At 53.1% G+C, this 15,545-nt stretch overlaps 2 protein-coding genes across 2 annotated transcripts; one reads left to right on the top strand and one right to left on the bottom strand.

Moving 5' to 3' along the window:
* Positions 1 to 4,542: 4,542 nt before the first annotated feature.
* On the bottom strand, positions 4,543 to 5,529 carry PG997_010172 (reductase; the record flags this gene model as incomplete). The annotated part of the gene is made up of 1 exon (XM_066814487.1): positions 4,543 to 5,529. One exon carries the CDS (start codon positions 5,527 to 5,529, stop codon positions 4,543 to 4,545), a length of 987 nt encoding a protein of 328 aa, XP_066666449.1.
* Positions 5,530 to 7,580: 2,051 nt separating this feature from the next.
* On the top strand, positions 7,581 to 9,054 carry PG997_010171 (uncharacterized protein; the record flags this gene model as incomplete). Its single annotated transcript, XM_066814486.1, is given in 3 exon segments — positions 7,581 to 8,061; positions 8,106 to 8,614; positions 8,626 to 9,054. The coding sequence occupies 3 exon segments, from the start codon at positions 7,581 to 7,583 to the stop codon at positions 9,052 to 9,054; spliced, it is 1,419 nt and encodes a 472-aa protein (XP_066666448.1).
* Positions 9,055 to 15,545: the final 6,491 nt, after the last annotated feature.

Below are 15,545 nucleotides of genomic sequence, written 5' to 3'. Positions count from 1 at the left end.
GCGGATGCTGCAATGCAGATGCCCCCACCACCAAATGTAAGCACTCTCACTCTTGACTCTCGGACTCGGGCTTGGGCATGGGCAGAACAGCAGCCAGCCAGCGACGGCTGCAGCAGTCAGTGCATTGGTTACACCACAGCAGCAAGCAAGCAGCAAGCATCAGGCCATCTCTCGGCAATCCTCCAGGGCAGGGTGGCTGGTAGAGATTTGTCCGCCGGAGGAATTTCACGTACATACATGATCGCGACAGATCGGGTCTGGTCTAGAAGGTTTGCCTGTTCTTTCTAGAAGAGTTGTTTGAGTGTGTACATGTAGGTAGTATGATGTGATGTTTGATGTGTTACCTGTTAAATATTACTGGTAGTACCCTAATGTAGGCAAGCGCGTCGGCTGTCTTGTATGTGTGTGTAGGAATTCTACACCATCTCTCCTTTTCTCTCTCTCGATTTTCCTCCCAAGTGCTTTTTTGTTTGAACCCCAGTAGATTCCAAGAGAGAGGGGGACGGTGTAGGAGGTATGTGGGAAATGTAAGCTAATGTAGTGCGTGAGGACGGAGAAGCGTAGTGTGTGTGTGTGTAAGCCCTTGTGTAAATGCAGTCCCGAATAAGAATATATCCATCAATTGATCTTTTGACCCGACCGCGCGCCAACGCCTGGAGAGAAAAAGGACGATCCTGACCAACGCCCGCTGATAAAAATAGTGTGAATGGAACCAGAGCAAATCAAAAAAGGTTTGGGTATCCCAATGCGCCCCCATCATGAAAATGCATCGCGACCCGATTGTCACGCAAGCATCTCGTTTCCCATGCTCGACACGGCAGCCCCCTACGGACTCTGGGTGAAGTCTTCAAGGGGCGGCTCGTGGCCGAAAGACGTTACGACACGCACCCGCCAGCAGTAGAGCGAATGAAACAGCCCCGTTGTTTCGTTGGGCTCCTTTCGCTCTTGTTGCAGAGGATGCGTTCGACCATGGCTGTGGTATGGTGGGTGGTGAAGGGTACGCGACCCCTTATCTCATTGAGAAGTAAACACCGTGCCCAGCCTGAGAGAGTGTCCGAGTGGATTGTGTGAGAGGACGGGCTCTCCCGTGCTTCTATCGAATCCGAAATGTAAAAAGTGTGTATGTAATCATCCCAAGGTGGCCATCATGGTAGAGATGGTGGCCTCGTTTCGTTGAGGTATCAGCGACACGGATTTCATCTGTGAGGAGTGAGAGATGATGGTGCGCTAGGCGAAGCAGAAATGGTTTTGGTGGTTGTGGTGGTTGTAGTTGTTGTGGTTCTAGTAGTGGTGTCGACTTGTGTGAAGAAGCTCGATGATTCAGAGCTGAGTATCCTTGGTGGGAGGGTCGACCTTGTTGGTAGGATGGCAATACCAGCAGCACGACGACGAGTATTCCGTCTTGCAGATCTGGCAAACGTGTGTATGCATAATGGCGGTGTGTGTGTGCAAGGGTGGGAGACGAACGAGGGTGAGTGACAGCAACGAAGGACGTGAAGGTAAAGAGGGTTTGTGGTTGAGTGAGTGAGTGAGTGTGGTGGTAGTCGTAGTAGTAGTTGTTGTGTGATGAGGTGCCAGCCACAAAAGAGGTGTGTAGTAGTGTAGTCGAAAGGAGGATGCGACTAGGTATGGTTTTAAACGATAGGACTTTCCGTTGGATCTTTAGTTTGGGCAGAAACTAAATATCGTGGTAAGATATTTGGATCAGGGAACAACACGGGGATCGCCAGCGAGCTCAGGATAGGGACCTCGCCGGTCATAAGTAAAAATCGGCTTTGCTTTTGCCAGTGCGGGGTGTGTGTATGGTGTGCCTGTGTTCCAAACGCTTGACCACCCAGCCCGAGCACAGAGACCTCCTGTGACTATCAAAAAAAGGCACCATCGTGAAAAGCCACTAATGCATCCATATCGCCCTTGGGGGGGCCCTGGGGCTGCCTTGCTGGAAACTCCACAGCATGGGCGATTTTGGCTGATGAGGTCGTCTCCGATTCGATAGTCGCTAACCTCCGCCAGCGCGTGTGGGCGGATCCCCTAGTCCTGGCTTCCGGTAAGACGTGTCGTGTCCCGTTAAAAATTAAGACACGCTCAATGTAGTGGTACACACACACGCACAGAGAGAAAAAAAAAGCAAGCGACATCCTCACACCACATCTGCATAGGAAATTGAATCCCACGCCAGAGCAAGAACCCACGCGTTCCACGTGGAGCCGAGAGGCCACAGCCCGGGCGTGGCTGCGTGGGATGGGCTAGGTGCTAGGGATGGTGATGGGATGGCATGGGCTGGCAATGGGACGGCCTGGCAGCCCGCCAGCCTACCTGGGCCCTGGTTCAGCTAGGTATTCTCTATTCTCCGTGGCCAATCCTTGCGGCATCGACGGCCTCGTGGGGTCCCGTCGGACGCAGACATGACTCTCCCAATTCCTCGTGTCCTCGTATCCCGAAAGATGAGCGATTTCATTTACCTGGTTGCGCCTGCGTCCCAGGCCGCCGTGCTGCTTTGTTGCTGGGCCATGTTGGAGGGTTCAGAGGGTTTGGTTAATTAGGATCCGTCGTGAATGGCCGGATGTGGTGGTATTTTAGGGGTCCACCCAGCGCTAAAGGTCGCAGCCGCCAAGCCAATATTTGGTTCCGCTTTGAGAAAGTCTGTCCGTTAGGTGTTGGGTAGGGCCAGCGTAGGCCAGAGGGAGGAGGACGTCGACGAATGAATCTACGGCTTTGGCCTGCTGCTGCAGGCGGCGGGCGGTAGTTGTCGCATACAGGTAGGGTTCTACGGCCTTCCGGGATGCTCGATGCTGACCAGGGTGGCCGAAAGATGCCTGATCGAACGGGTGATGATGGGAGCGTAGCCCTGGCCTGTCTCCATCGACATACCCATCGCCCGCTGGGCTCCTCCAAGGCCGAAGGTGATCAGTGATGGATGGCATACCAACACGTTGAAGCCCAGCTAGCTACGACCACACATCTACATGCAACCACCTATGATCCTCGTGCATCAAACCCCACCGGCGCCGATGCGATGCCATGCTGGGGATTTAGGGATGATCAGAGCATGATATCGTGGCTCGGGTGCCTAGCTCAGGTGGGAGATGGTAGCATTAAAGCGACGTCAATGCCACCCCTCGGTCGGTTTAGGTTTGAAGGAGATGCGCGCGCCTCGACCACGTCCCTGGGTCCGATGCAGCAGGTTTCGCCTGAGATGTCCCCTACGGGTTGACGCCATGGCTAATTTCAAATATCGATAATAATATCAGGCTGCACCCGTCGCCAAATTTCCAGCTGGAATTGGCTCCGGGGGGGATCTGTGTACCGTCCGAGGCGCGCTGCAGGTAGGCCACGGAGATAGGCCCTGTAGGTCACCAGTAGGTAGGTACTTTTCTCTTGGCCGGCACTTTGGCCAACCCACCGGCCAGCCGACCTTTTCGTGCTGACGACGCTGCTGCGCGCGAGGAGAGACGGTTGACACACGGAGAGTCAGAGAAGTGCCCAAGTCCCAGGTGAACCAGTCGGTCCGTCGAGCCCACTGTTAATGAGAAATCACCCTCTAAAAGTTGGGGTTCGCTGCTTGCTGTAGTAATGCCGCCCGAGTCAACCATGACGATCACGGCTCAACAGCCCACAAGTGACAGCACAAATCAGCGAGTCCATCAATGATTGCTGCTACAGCATGGCTCGGCGACAATAGCTGGCACGAGGAAGGCCGAGTGCTCTACTTCTTTTTCTTTTTTTCTACCCGAACTGCCGGCCACCTACCCCTACCGCCTGTCCAGCCGAGGGCGCTCAACGGTTCCATGCCACAATGGTCACCGTGCCACATGGTTATTTTCATCCTGCGGTTCTCCGTCGTCATAAGGCATTGATTGAGATCGGTTGGAAAATGAGAAATTGCGGTACATTTTTGGATGCGAGAGGCTTGGGCTTTGGATTGCCCCCGGAGCACTACGTCCTGGTTGAAGATTGGGCGTTTCTATTTTTGAATGTAATAAATAAAGTGTAACGGTGTCACAGCATTAATCAAATCGCTAACATAGCGATAGGCGCGGTTCAGAGGTCAACTGGACGAGCAAAAAAAAACGAGGTGCGTTCAGGCGCTGTTCACCAGCCCCAAACCGTGGGGTGCCATGCCATGCCAGGCTCTAGGTTAGGCTTGGCTTGGCTTGGGTGGATTGATCATGGAAGCGAAGTGCCATCTTCAGCCACTAATCAATCACCCGGAAATTTCGGAGCCAGGAAAATTACCAGAGATTAAAGAATCCCACGATTCCCTCAACCCCCTTCGCACAAAATTCCCCTTTGGATTTGTCCACGCAACGACTACGTCCTGATACTACTTACTTGACTCGCACGCCGGCCGCAGCAATTGTCACCTATTATTATGGATACCGTCTAGAGGTTTTGTTCTAATGTCATTATTCATTATCTACGTTAAAAAGCTGTTGGCTGCGCCGCCTTCGATATGAAACAGCAAGGTCGACGCCATCCAGTGGTGTTTCCACTGGTCACAATCTAGTGTACAGCCATCGCGTTCCCGACGTAACGAATCGCTTAAGCGACGGCGGTGCCCGCCTCGACCGACTCCTCCGGCCACACGTTGTATCCGAAAGTGTCCTTCATGTTGACGAACCGAGTGTGACGGCCCTTGGCCACGCCGTTGACGGCCTCGTAGTCGGCATCCGACAGTTCGGGGATCTGGAAGTTGCTCTCGATGCGCGAGGGGGTAGAGCTCTTGGGGAGCACGACGTAGCCGCGGCGCAGACCCCAGGCCAGGATGACCTGGGCGAGCGTGTGTCCGCTGCGGTCGGCCACCTCGTTCAGGGTCTTGTCGGTACGCACCTTCTCGCCGGTGTTGGGGACCTGGTCCTGCGAACCAAGTGGGGAGTAGGCGGCGGGCAGAATGTCGTTCTCGAGGCAGAACTTGACGAGCGCCTCGTTGGGCAGGAAGGGGTGGATCTCGATCTGGTTGACGGTGGGCTTGATCTTGGCGAAGGACAGCAACTTCTTGAGGCCATCGATGGTCCAGTTGGAAACACCGATGGCGCGGGTCTTGCCGCTCTCCTGGAGCTTCTCCATGGCACGCCACGTGGGCTCGGGGTTCTCAGTCAGCTCCTTCTTGATGATGTACTTGCCGTCGGCTCCAATCTTGGGCATGTACTTGTCGTCCTTCTCGGCGGCAATGGGCCAGTGGACGAGGAAGAGGTCAATGTAGTCCAGGCCAAACTTCTCAAGCGAGTTGTTGAGCGACCACTCGACCTCCTCGGGCTCGTGCAGGTGGTTCCAGACCTTGGTGCAGATGAAGATGTCTGAGCGCTTCACCGAGGGGTTCTCCTTGAGGAAGTCGCGAACAGCCTCACCAACCTCACCCTCGTTCTGGTAGAACCAGGCGCAGTCCAGGTTCCTGTAGCCCACCTTGAGGGCGCACATGACGGCCTTGTAGGTCTCGCCTACGGAGCCCTCGCTGGCGAAGGTGCCGAAGCCGAGGCCGGGGATCTCGACGCCGTTGTTCAGCTTGAACATCTTCTGTGCGGCCGCCATGTTGATTGTAGTTGAGGGTATTGTGTATGGTATGGTATGGTATAGTATGGTATGTATGTGTGAATCTGATTGTGGATAGATCAGATCTTAGGCTGTTGGGTTGGTGGTGGTAGGGGGAGTTTGCTGAATATTTTTGGTATGTATGGGAAAAAAGGATAGCCTCTAACTGTCAAGGTAGGGAGAGGATCGGCCGGTCAAAAGGACTTCTGGCCTAGATATCGGAGAAACATTACATCATATGCTGCGAGGCGGTACCGTACGAGAGGAAAACTCTTTTGTCGTGAGACTCTGGGTAATGGAGGGGTTCGCCGTGGGGCCACTGACGCAGTCTATCGCCGTTTCTGCTTGATTCCAAAGTGGACCTTAGGCAGGAATACCTTGACTAACGGACCGCTTTATTGTATGCAACTACAGTAAGTCAGTCTATGCAGCACAGTAATCTATCTCTACCTATCATGGACGCCTCTGGTATGTATGTATGTATGTATGTATGCATGTGCATCGAAAATGTAAATTCGGGGGGCTGATTCTTTTGATGCCATATTGAAAGCGTGCTCAACTTTGAAATGTCCCCGTGCAACGTCTGGCTGTGTTTTCACGAATCCGAAATACCTACGTTTTGGCACGAGCTATCCGAGGAAAAGTGATGAAATTCAGCATGTGCATCATGCCCCGAAGAACGCGAGAGTGTGCCGCTTGATGCATGCCAAACACGGCCTTCTGATTTGCTGCCATGGTTATTGCGCAGTCTCACCGCGAGTCAAGGAACAGCATCGAGGAGGAGGTACATACAAGCCGACGAGGTAGTCCTAGCGGCGTCTCCTTCTTCAGGCTTTTCCAAAGCTTAAACACCATGGATCTGCGGCTGTCACCGCCCAATCCGGCTAAAGGTGAGGCAAAAGGCTGAGAAAGCCTTGCAGCATCGGGCCAGGGCCTTGCTAGGCCTTGCTAAAGTTGCTAGGCCTTCCACGCCAGCACGCTGTTTGCTTCTTTCGCCCAGGGCCTTGCAGGCTTGCAGGGCTTTCGCATGGCCCAGGATCGACGCCAGCCAAGCCAACGCACCCCCAAGCTGGCAAAGAGCCCCCCACCGGCCGAGTAGGCTGCTTGGCCGCTGACCAGCGCGCACACTAATGGACATGCCGCCGAATGATGTCACATAAACGGAGCCTCTGCATCAGCACATCCGGAATCCTCCTCACGGCGGAGCAGATTCGGTGGGCCCGGTGGCCTAACCACGGCTTCTTCTCGGACGCCAATCCCTTATCGTCTCAGCAGTCGCTTGCCGTAGAGCCGTATGCCTGCACAGGTTAGAAGGGGGCCCTGTCTGCCTGCGAGCCTGCGAGCCTGCGAGCCCTGTGAGTGCCTGCCACCTGCGAAAGCCACACGAGCGCTGCTGGCAACTACTAGCCCTTTTGGCAGCCTTTGGCCCTCCTCCAGTTCGTTCGAGTCAAACCGCTATACCAACGTGGTCGTTTCAGGGTCCTGGCCGGCACCCTGTCAACGCATCCTGCCACTGGTTATTCTTGGTTCAAGCGCGAGATCCGCCCCAGTCACCAGTGCCAGCCATCAAGATAATGGGGTCTCCGTTATCACTCAATGTTGGGGCACGGCCGAGCGAGGAGACTGGAGGAATCTTATCGCCATCGAGGGAAGGAAAAAAGTTACCTGCATACAGTTAGTTGGCATGTACCGTGGTACTGTACGGAGTTACAACAAAGTGGGATACGGATGAACGAATTTTATCTCGGATTCAACTAGTACGCCTGGGAAGTATATTCGGGAAAAGAGACGAGGTCCCTACCGGAGATGCGTGCAATGTTGCCGTCATAGTGGGAATAAATACCCTTAGCATCCCCCGCCTACCAACGTCAGAAAGAGGTCTCGATCATATCAGTTTATCTATCTTCTATTCATTCTGCCAGGCCAGTATCTACTCTCTTTCCTCGAACTTATTCGGACACGATCATCCAAACCTAGCCACAGTTTGATACCACCATCCATCCAACTGTCTTCACCACATCCTCCCATCCACCCTCACTACCATCATCACCATGTCTGCCGATCAGGGTAACGAGGTCAACGTGACCGCTCCCCCCGCTGAGGGCCAGGAGGCTCAGGCCAACGGACACCACGCCTCTATCGCAATTCCTGGTGAGCACAAGGGAGATGGCGCCATTGAGATCCCCGCCACGCGGTCTTCCATCTCCGAGGCTCAGAAGTACATGCACAACCTCAGCATGTCCCCCTCCATGAAGGATCGTCGCGGCTCCCGCAACTCCTTCGGCACATCGCTGCCCATCCCCAGATCCAAGCGTCAGTCTCGCCTGTCCTCGGTACACTACCCCTCCGATGGCGCCGACGGACGCCCCGCGCGTCCTGGTATGCCCCCGATCCAGCCTACTCGCGCCCTCCTGGCTGCCCAGGTGCAGACCATCGAGGCCGAGAAGGTCAAGAAAGCTAAGAACATGGCCTTCGCCTTCGACATTGATGGTGTCCTGGTCCACGGTGACCGCCTGATTCCCGAGGGCAAGCGTGCCCTCGAGATCCTCAACGGCGACAACGAGTTGGGCATCAAGATCCCCACATCTTCCTGACCAACGGCTCCGGCAAGCCTGAGAAGGCTCGCTGCGAGCAGCTGTCCAAGATCCTCAAGAACCCCGTCAACACGGAGCAGTTCATCCAGTCCCACACCCCCATGAGTGCTCTGGCCGAGTACTACAGCACCGTCCTCGTCGTCGGTGGCGAGGGCTACAAGTGCCGCGAGGTCGCCGAGCAGTACGGCTTCAAGGACATCGTCGTGCCCAACGACATTGTCGCCTGGGACCCCACCATTGCCCCTTACCGCGTCTTCACTGAGGAGGAGCGCGCCACCTCGCGCCCCCGCGACTTCTCCAAGGTCAACATCGAGGCCATCATGGTCTTCTCGGACTCGCGCGACTACGCGACCGACATGCAGATCATCATGGATCTGCTCCGCAGCGAGAACGGCCGCCTCGGCACCATGGCCAAGGACCCCATCGCGCAGCGCATCCCCATCTACTTCTCCCAGGGTGACATGCTGTGCCCGACCGAGTACTGGACCCCCGTATGTCGCAGGGTACCTTCCGCATCGGTTTCGAGGCCATGTACCGCGCCGTCACCGGCGTCGACCTGGAGCGTGTCGTCTACGGCAAGCCCGAGCTGGCGACGTACAAGTACGCCGATGAGGTGATTACGTCATGGATGGAGCACCTGCACGGCGAGGAGAAGCTGCCCGAGAACGTGTACATGGTCGGCGACAACCCCGCCTCGGACATCATCGGCGGCAACATGTACGGCTGGAACACGTGCCTGGTCCGCACCGGTGTCTTCCAGGGCGGCGACAACGACGAGAACAACCCGGCCAACTTTGGCGTGTTCCCCAACGTCCTCGAGGCCGTCAAGACGGCGCTGCGCAAGCAGCTCGGCGACGACTTCAAGATGGAGTTCGACGAGACCATCAACCCCACCCAGGGCGAGAAGGACGACGCCGCCGCCATCGAGTAAATTGTGCCCTGAACAACATAATTTTTACATACCTTTTATTACTTACTACGACTACGCTCTATACGATGGAAATGATTGGTTACGGTCTACACAAAAAAAAGTTTAAGACATCTATACTTGGGTTTTTATACAGTTAGGTGCAGCATAGAATAGGTCACGGCGTTCATAGCGCAGCTTCTGCAAAGACGAAGCTTGCTTTTTCCTACTTAGGGATTTAAATCGCCCTCTGTACCAACAGAGGCTATTGGGTTAAATTGAAAAAACATTTTCTACCTAAACACATTCTTCGCATGGTTCTTCTCGTGATTCTTCTTTTTGTGATTGTATTGCCAATTCTGTAAGACCTTCCAATTCTAGCGGGCAGCTTGCGGACAGATTGCCTTCTAGCTGCCGCATTCACTACCACTACTTCAAATTCCAGCGGACGACGGCAGCTAACTACACGCGATTGATTCCATCCATCCGCCCGCCCCAAAAGAATGCGGGAATTACAGAATCCCCTACCCCTACCTCGAACTCGAGAGCTAGCCAGCAAGCAAATGCGATTTCCGAACCGGATTCCCTCGTTTACCCACTCGGATTTCCGAAAGAACAGCAATGCATTTTCACAATAGGGATCCGTTTCCATCAACAAGGTCATTCCCGGCACACGCTTTTCTGCCCTGCCCACTACCGCGCCGGTTTGTGAAGCGACCGAACAGTGGGGGGCGTTTGGTCTCCTTTAGCTAGTACCTACAGTAAAGTCTCTTGATGGAGGGGCTTGGAGGGCAGGAGAGGTTGGTTTTGGGTTAGGCGCTCGCTGGCCAGTGTCAGTTACATACTTAGGCGAAAGAAAGGTCCCCAAAATAAACCAGCAGCCGTGCATGGCTTCGATTGCAGTCACCGACTTTTCAATGCCTCAGCCGTGGTTTGTTCGTTGGCCGTTCACCTGCTGCACTATCGCCAACGGATTGGCAAACCAACCACCACCAACTTGCAGCTTCTTCACCCACGCTTCCGAGTGCTTTTCTCACACTGCAGGAAAAGGGATCCAGTTATTATGCGAGGGCCCAGGAGGCTAGCTAGTTCAGGTGGCTGTAGGTCATGTAGGTCTGTCTGATGGGCCAATGGGTAAGATGCGCACTGCTGTATGCGCACCTTTTCCTGTGTGGGTGGTATTCTGATGCTCATCAATATTCCTTGCCTTACATATGTTTCCTGCACCTAGTGATCGCCCGGTTTTTGTTTTGTCGGCTTGCCTCTCTGGGCAAGTCGCTGCTTTTGCTTTTTTCCCCCTTCGTCCACGGAGTGCATGTACTTCTTATCCATCGATAGGCGTATCCTAGGCGACGATCCACGTACACACAGCTTCCTGGGCGGGCGTGCATCGATAAGTGGTCTTGCTGCTTTGGTGTATTTTCTGTTGTTTGCTCTCCAATGCCTAGATGGCCCTGGTAATGATTTGGTAAACGATCGTTATTGGAACCAAGTAATTGAACCGACACGAGTCATGTCCTCCTTCGCCCTGCCTGCCCCTCGCCCTGCCCCGCGGCCACCAGCAGCAACGTAACTGGTACCATGATTGATTGACACATGGAGTTGCCAGCTACGTTGAGTGACATGCGGCTCTACGCCAAGACGGCAGAATTTGGTGACATCATGCAAGGTACAGCTCAACGTCATCTTCGCTCCCATGTCATGTTTAGGCCGGAAAGGTCTCAATGAGACGACGTATCGGCGACGGCGACGAACTACTTCGTAAAAGTTACGTCTCGAGAAGGCGATATCCAAAACGCTACGACCGTACTCGACTTTTTCTCTAGCCGAGGAAAAAAAAGTCTCGCGGGTTCCGTGCCAAGCACCCGTTGCATCTTCTAAAAGCATCCACCTCGAAAGCCAAGCAAAGTACTGACCGGCTGCGAAAGTCTTTTCCACGCCACTTTTACGCCCCCTAAACAGACAGCTTCAAGAGAATTGAGACGAAAAGGCGAAGACGAATAAGGGGAAACGGTAGCTCCTAGCGACAAAGTCCCAAGGCCAGACCAGATGGATTGCCTTCCGTTCCCCGTCGTGTGCTTCCAGTGCGGTACCGACCAGAATCCGTGCCGGTGCAAGGTTGTAGGCCCGACATTGGGCTTCCTGACCACGGTCGGTCTTGCGGTTCGTGATCCTTCCTGCCGTGTCTAATTCTCCTATCATATCAATGATGCACGGAGAACAACGCTGACATAGGTTGTGTTACTTCATCTCAGATTGTCTGTTGGCCTGCATCACTACTGTGCTGCTGCTGCGCGACGCAGACCGGCAAAGAGTAAGTCCCCAACTCGTCCTTCCGTATCTACCTACACGTATCTACCCAGACTAGTCGAAACGAGGCGTGACACCACACCCTTACTTACCGTGACCGCGTTCTCTTGCAGTGTGCTAGCCTTCCCTGTCAATACGGGGAACTCGCTATCGAATGCCATACCCATATGAGGGAGGGGAAGCCTCCATTGCCTCGCCTGGTGCCTGGTGGCTGGAGGGGTGTTTGAGGGGGCCGTCCGTATGGAAAAGGGATTGGGTGTAATGCTTGTTGGCCGACATGGACATCCGCCCTCTCCCAACCCGACCCGATTCTCGACGATTCTAATGTACGGCGGTGGAGTGCGCAGGAAGTTGGGCGGCATCCGGGCGTCAATCAGGTAATCTTCTGGGCGTCCCAGGGCATCCCACTATGGACACACGGTCGGTTGCTGGCGGGCGGCGCGCACCCGTTCGTTCAACGGTCACAACCAGACCTGGGCATGCTGTGATTGACCTGCGAAACTATGTATGTATGTACGAAGTCGTCATGCCTTTTCTTACCGTTTATGATATCACTGCTTTATCAGCAACCATGGTTACTTCAATTTACATTGCATGCTTCCTTATCTTCGCTCGGCCCCATCCCTCCCTTTTGCACATGCAATCACAATGTTCGATTCGATGGTTTCTGGTTTTCCCGTCCGTGCCGTCGCCGTATCGCATGTATGTACCTCAACTTTTACATTTTTATTCCTCCGGTTCCACATATCCGGGAACGCACCTTGAGCCGTGAGGAGGGGTGGGTGGTGGTGGCACATTCCATTTGTTTGATCCATTGCCATTTTTGATCCCATCCCATTCCCACTTTAATAAACCTGCCAGACTGCCAGGGGGTTCGGTCGGGGGTCTCTACCATTCAAGCTTATCACACCACCTACCAACCGACCAAGTATTGTGATCTCGGGACGACCTCTGCCTGCCCTTGTCTCGTCTCCGACCGATCGTCGTTTATTTTCCGATTGAGGGTACCTCGGGTATGCAGAGATACGTCGACGTACAGGATACAAAGTGACAAAAGGGCAACGAATTATTGGTTTTTGGCTTATGATGACAAGAGAATCCTTCTTCACATGTTCCGTCCTGTCCATCCATCCACAGTGACTTGCTTGCCGGTACATACACTCGATAGCTTCTGCGCTTTACCGAAAGGGAAAAAAAGACATCACCTCCGTCTCCGTCACGATGCAGCAAAACTAGTGGGTCACCGGTGGGCGGTCTGCCAGCTGCCCTACCACCTTGCAGCTGCAGGCTGTGCTGGACGGCCGGTGTGCAGAGCAGGCAGCAAGTAGGGTGTGATGTGTCTCTCGTTAGAGTGGTTGGTTGACGTTGGGCGAAAACATATCGCCCAGCCTCTTCCCTAGCTGTTTGCCCAACTAGGTAGAGACAGAGAGAATGAGATGTGACATTTGTATAGACCGCCGGTAGTTCTGCTTGCCCCTGCCTGGCGCCGTCTTGGCCAGGCAAGGGGCCATATGCATACTCGCACACCGAGCTACGCGGTACCTGACGAGGAAGTATAGATGTAGTATCTCGATCTCACGGGCAGCAACCTGAGCTCTCCATCGAGGCAGGCCTGAGACGATGGGCGTGTTCTAGAAGCATCTATCGACGATGCAGTTGATGGTGTTTCGTAACAGAAACAAGGCGCGTAAATACGATCGTAGTCGACATCCTGACAGGATTCTCAGTCGAGCCTCGTTAGCCTCTCCCCAGGTCGCGCGGGAGGCGATATCCTATGGCTTTCAGTAACAAGTATGCTCAGTGAAACATCTTCGATCCCGATTTTGCGAGTGTCGTGAAGAGAAGCTGTGCCGGGCGTACGCCATGGCATAATGCGAGTAGCCCATAGAGGCAGATCGATGTAAGCGGTACCCATTCCGGGTGCTCGTGGACATAACAGAAATTGGGCTGTGTTAGGTATTCATAAAGAATAGCCATACCCGAATACGAAAGCCTTTCCCTACATCATGACCATATCTTGTCAAATAAGAGGGCAGACATGACCACGCAAGACTCGGCCACTCAGCAGGATAGCTATCCGAGTGCTTTGTACATAGACACATGTTCAAAACCCCCTGAGTGCCAATGGGTGGGTGTTATCAAATCCCGACGAGTATCAGGATACAAACTGTCAGGCAACTGAACGATACTCGAGACCTGGTTCGAGTCATCTAGAGAATGGTATTATCTGTTTCCTCTCTTTATCAAGACTGTATTGTAACATGAACAGAACTACATCAATTCTATCTCAAATGAGCACTTAACCCCTAAGCGATGCATAGAATGGAAGATGAAATATAACAAAGCACCAAATTCAGTCGCTAGCTGAGAGCACAGGAATTAATGCTAGAGATATAGTCAAGTCATCTAGTCTCTTATCGAATGAACAGAATATTCAAATGGCGTTTTCGCATTTTGCGTCGTCTTACCCCACGAACAGACAGCGGAATGGTAACAGCTAAATACAGAGAACTAGAGTATCTAATAACAGTATGACAGAAGTATACCGATATACATATTACAAATGTTTACTCGCTCTCTTACAATTACCAGCTTTTGGTCTTCCGTCAAGCTTACCAAGCGTCATTAAAAGACACTTGCCAGAAAGGGGGTAAGAGCAAGTCCTTGTTAGTCAGTTTCCTCACCGAAAAGATTATTGCTAACTCAGCTATCTTTCTTCATGGTTCACATACGATAAGGTCTTCTTGCGGATGGTTGCCTCCGTACACCGCCTGAGGCTATCTGCCTCGACTGCCATATTCTACAAATCAGATATGGCAGGACCATTCACGCGCTCTTACTTGAAAGTAAAGATGGGAACGTATGATGAACCGAGTAAGCTCCCAGTACGACCAATCTAGGTCCTAACCCCAGTCTTGTGCTGTATCGGAGATGATTAGACCAGCATCTTTGAATCTACATTTACACATGAAATGGCTGGAAACGCTCTATCTCATATACGTGAACTATGTCTAAATGCACTTCTCCGACAGTGAATTGTGGGATAAAGTTTAAGTTGGAAGGTTTCTTATTTCAGAGTCAATACCTGTTATGCGACACTGAGGGTTGTTGAACTCGCTTCCTTTCCGCTTTCACCCCTGCAGAAACCATAAAGGCTATGGGACGCCATGTCCTGGAATATTAGCATTGCTAGGCATATTGGAGCTGCAGCTGAGATAGGGAAAGAGTGCAGAGAAGACAAAATAAGGCAAGACCCTGCTGGATGTTACAGTATCTTATTACTCTTTAGTTGCACTGGCTGCCAAACACCACGACAAGGACATAGTGTCGCAACATCGATACTGGGCAATCGTGGCGTTTTTGACATGGTGGCTGCCAAAGCACGTGGCAAACACGTGGAATGAGAGACTGCGACCCGCGCTGGGGAAGGGAAGGCAGCCGCCGAGGCCTAGCCAGGGGGTTACATTTTTCCTGGACTGAGCAGTCCAATCACGACCAGTGGCTGCCGCGGAGTCGAGGCCTGGGTCGCTTACGTGTCGATCAGGAACGTACGTTCATTGTTCAATCTCTGGCATGACATGGGATAATCCCATCGTATTCTGTTATTGGGAATGCGACAGCTCCGTTTGGTTGGCTAACGTCCCTTTTTCATCTTTTTTTTGTGAGAGGTGTCGATGCCGTTGGGAAGGGTAGGAGTGGGATTTTGTCCCACGGTTGAGCCACGATAAGCGCTGTCAGCCACGCACTGTCCTTCGGGCCACTACGTCACTGCAAACCCATGACGGCCAGGCACGGGCACAACCATGCGTGCAAGGTAAGAACACCATTAAAGTTGACATTTGTTGACTTGACACGAGTGAAACTGATTGATTTCTTACCTAGGTAGAAAAACGAAGGTGTGATTTCAGGATTCGCGATATCCTGCATCACCTGTAAAAAGTATTTTGATGAGCATTGCGAACCGTGTTTCCATTGGCGACGGTTTCCTTTCTTGTGCCTACTTGACAACATAGCGTTCGCGAGCGTCCGCCACACCGTTTAATCTGGAGATTCCGGCCGAACTGAAGCCTGAACCAGAACCAGAACCAGAACCAACCGGAGTGCTGAATTTGCATCGACACATGCACATACCTTCCCTTGGCCGTCGCATTTGAAAGTGGGCGCCCTCTCTACCATACTTTCCCCGCGACAGAGCTCCAGCCGTT

Source organism: Apiospora hydei (assembly GCF_038363865.1).
Source record: "Apiospora hydei strain CBS 114990 chromosome Unknown utg000007l_segment0_segment0, whole genome shotgun sequence".
Classification (NCBI taxonomy): Eukaryota; Fungi; Ascomycota; class Sordariomycetes; order Amphisphaeriales; family Apiosporaceae; genus Apiospora; species Apiospora hydei.
This window is presented reverse-complemented; position numbering and strand designations above follow the sequence as displayed.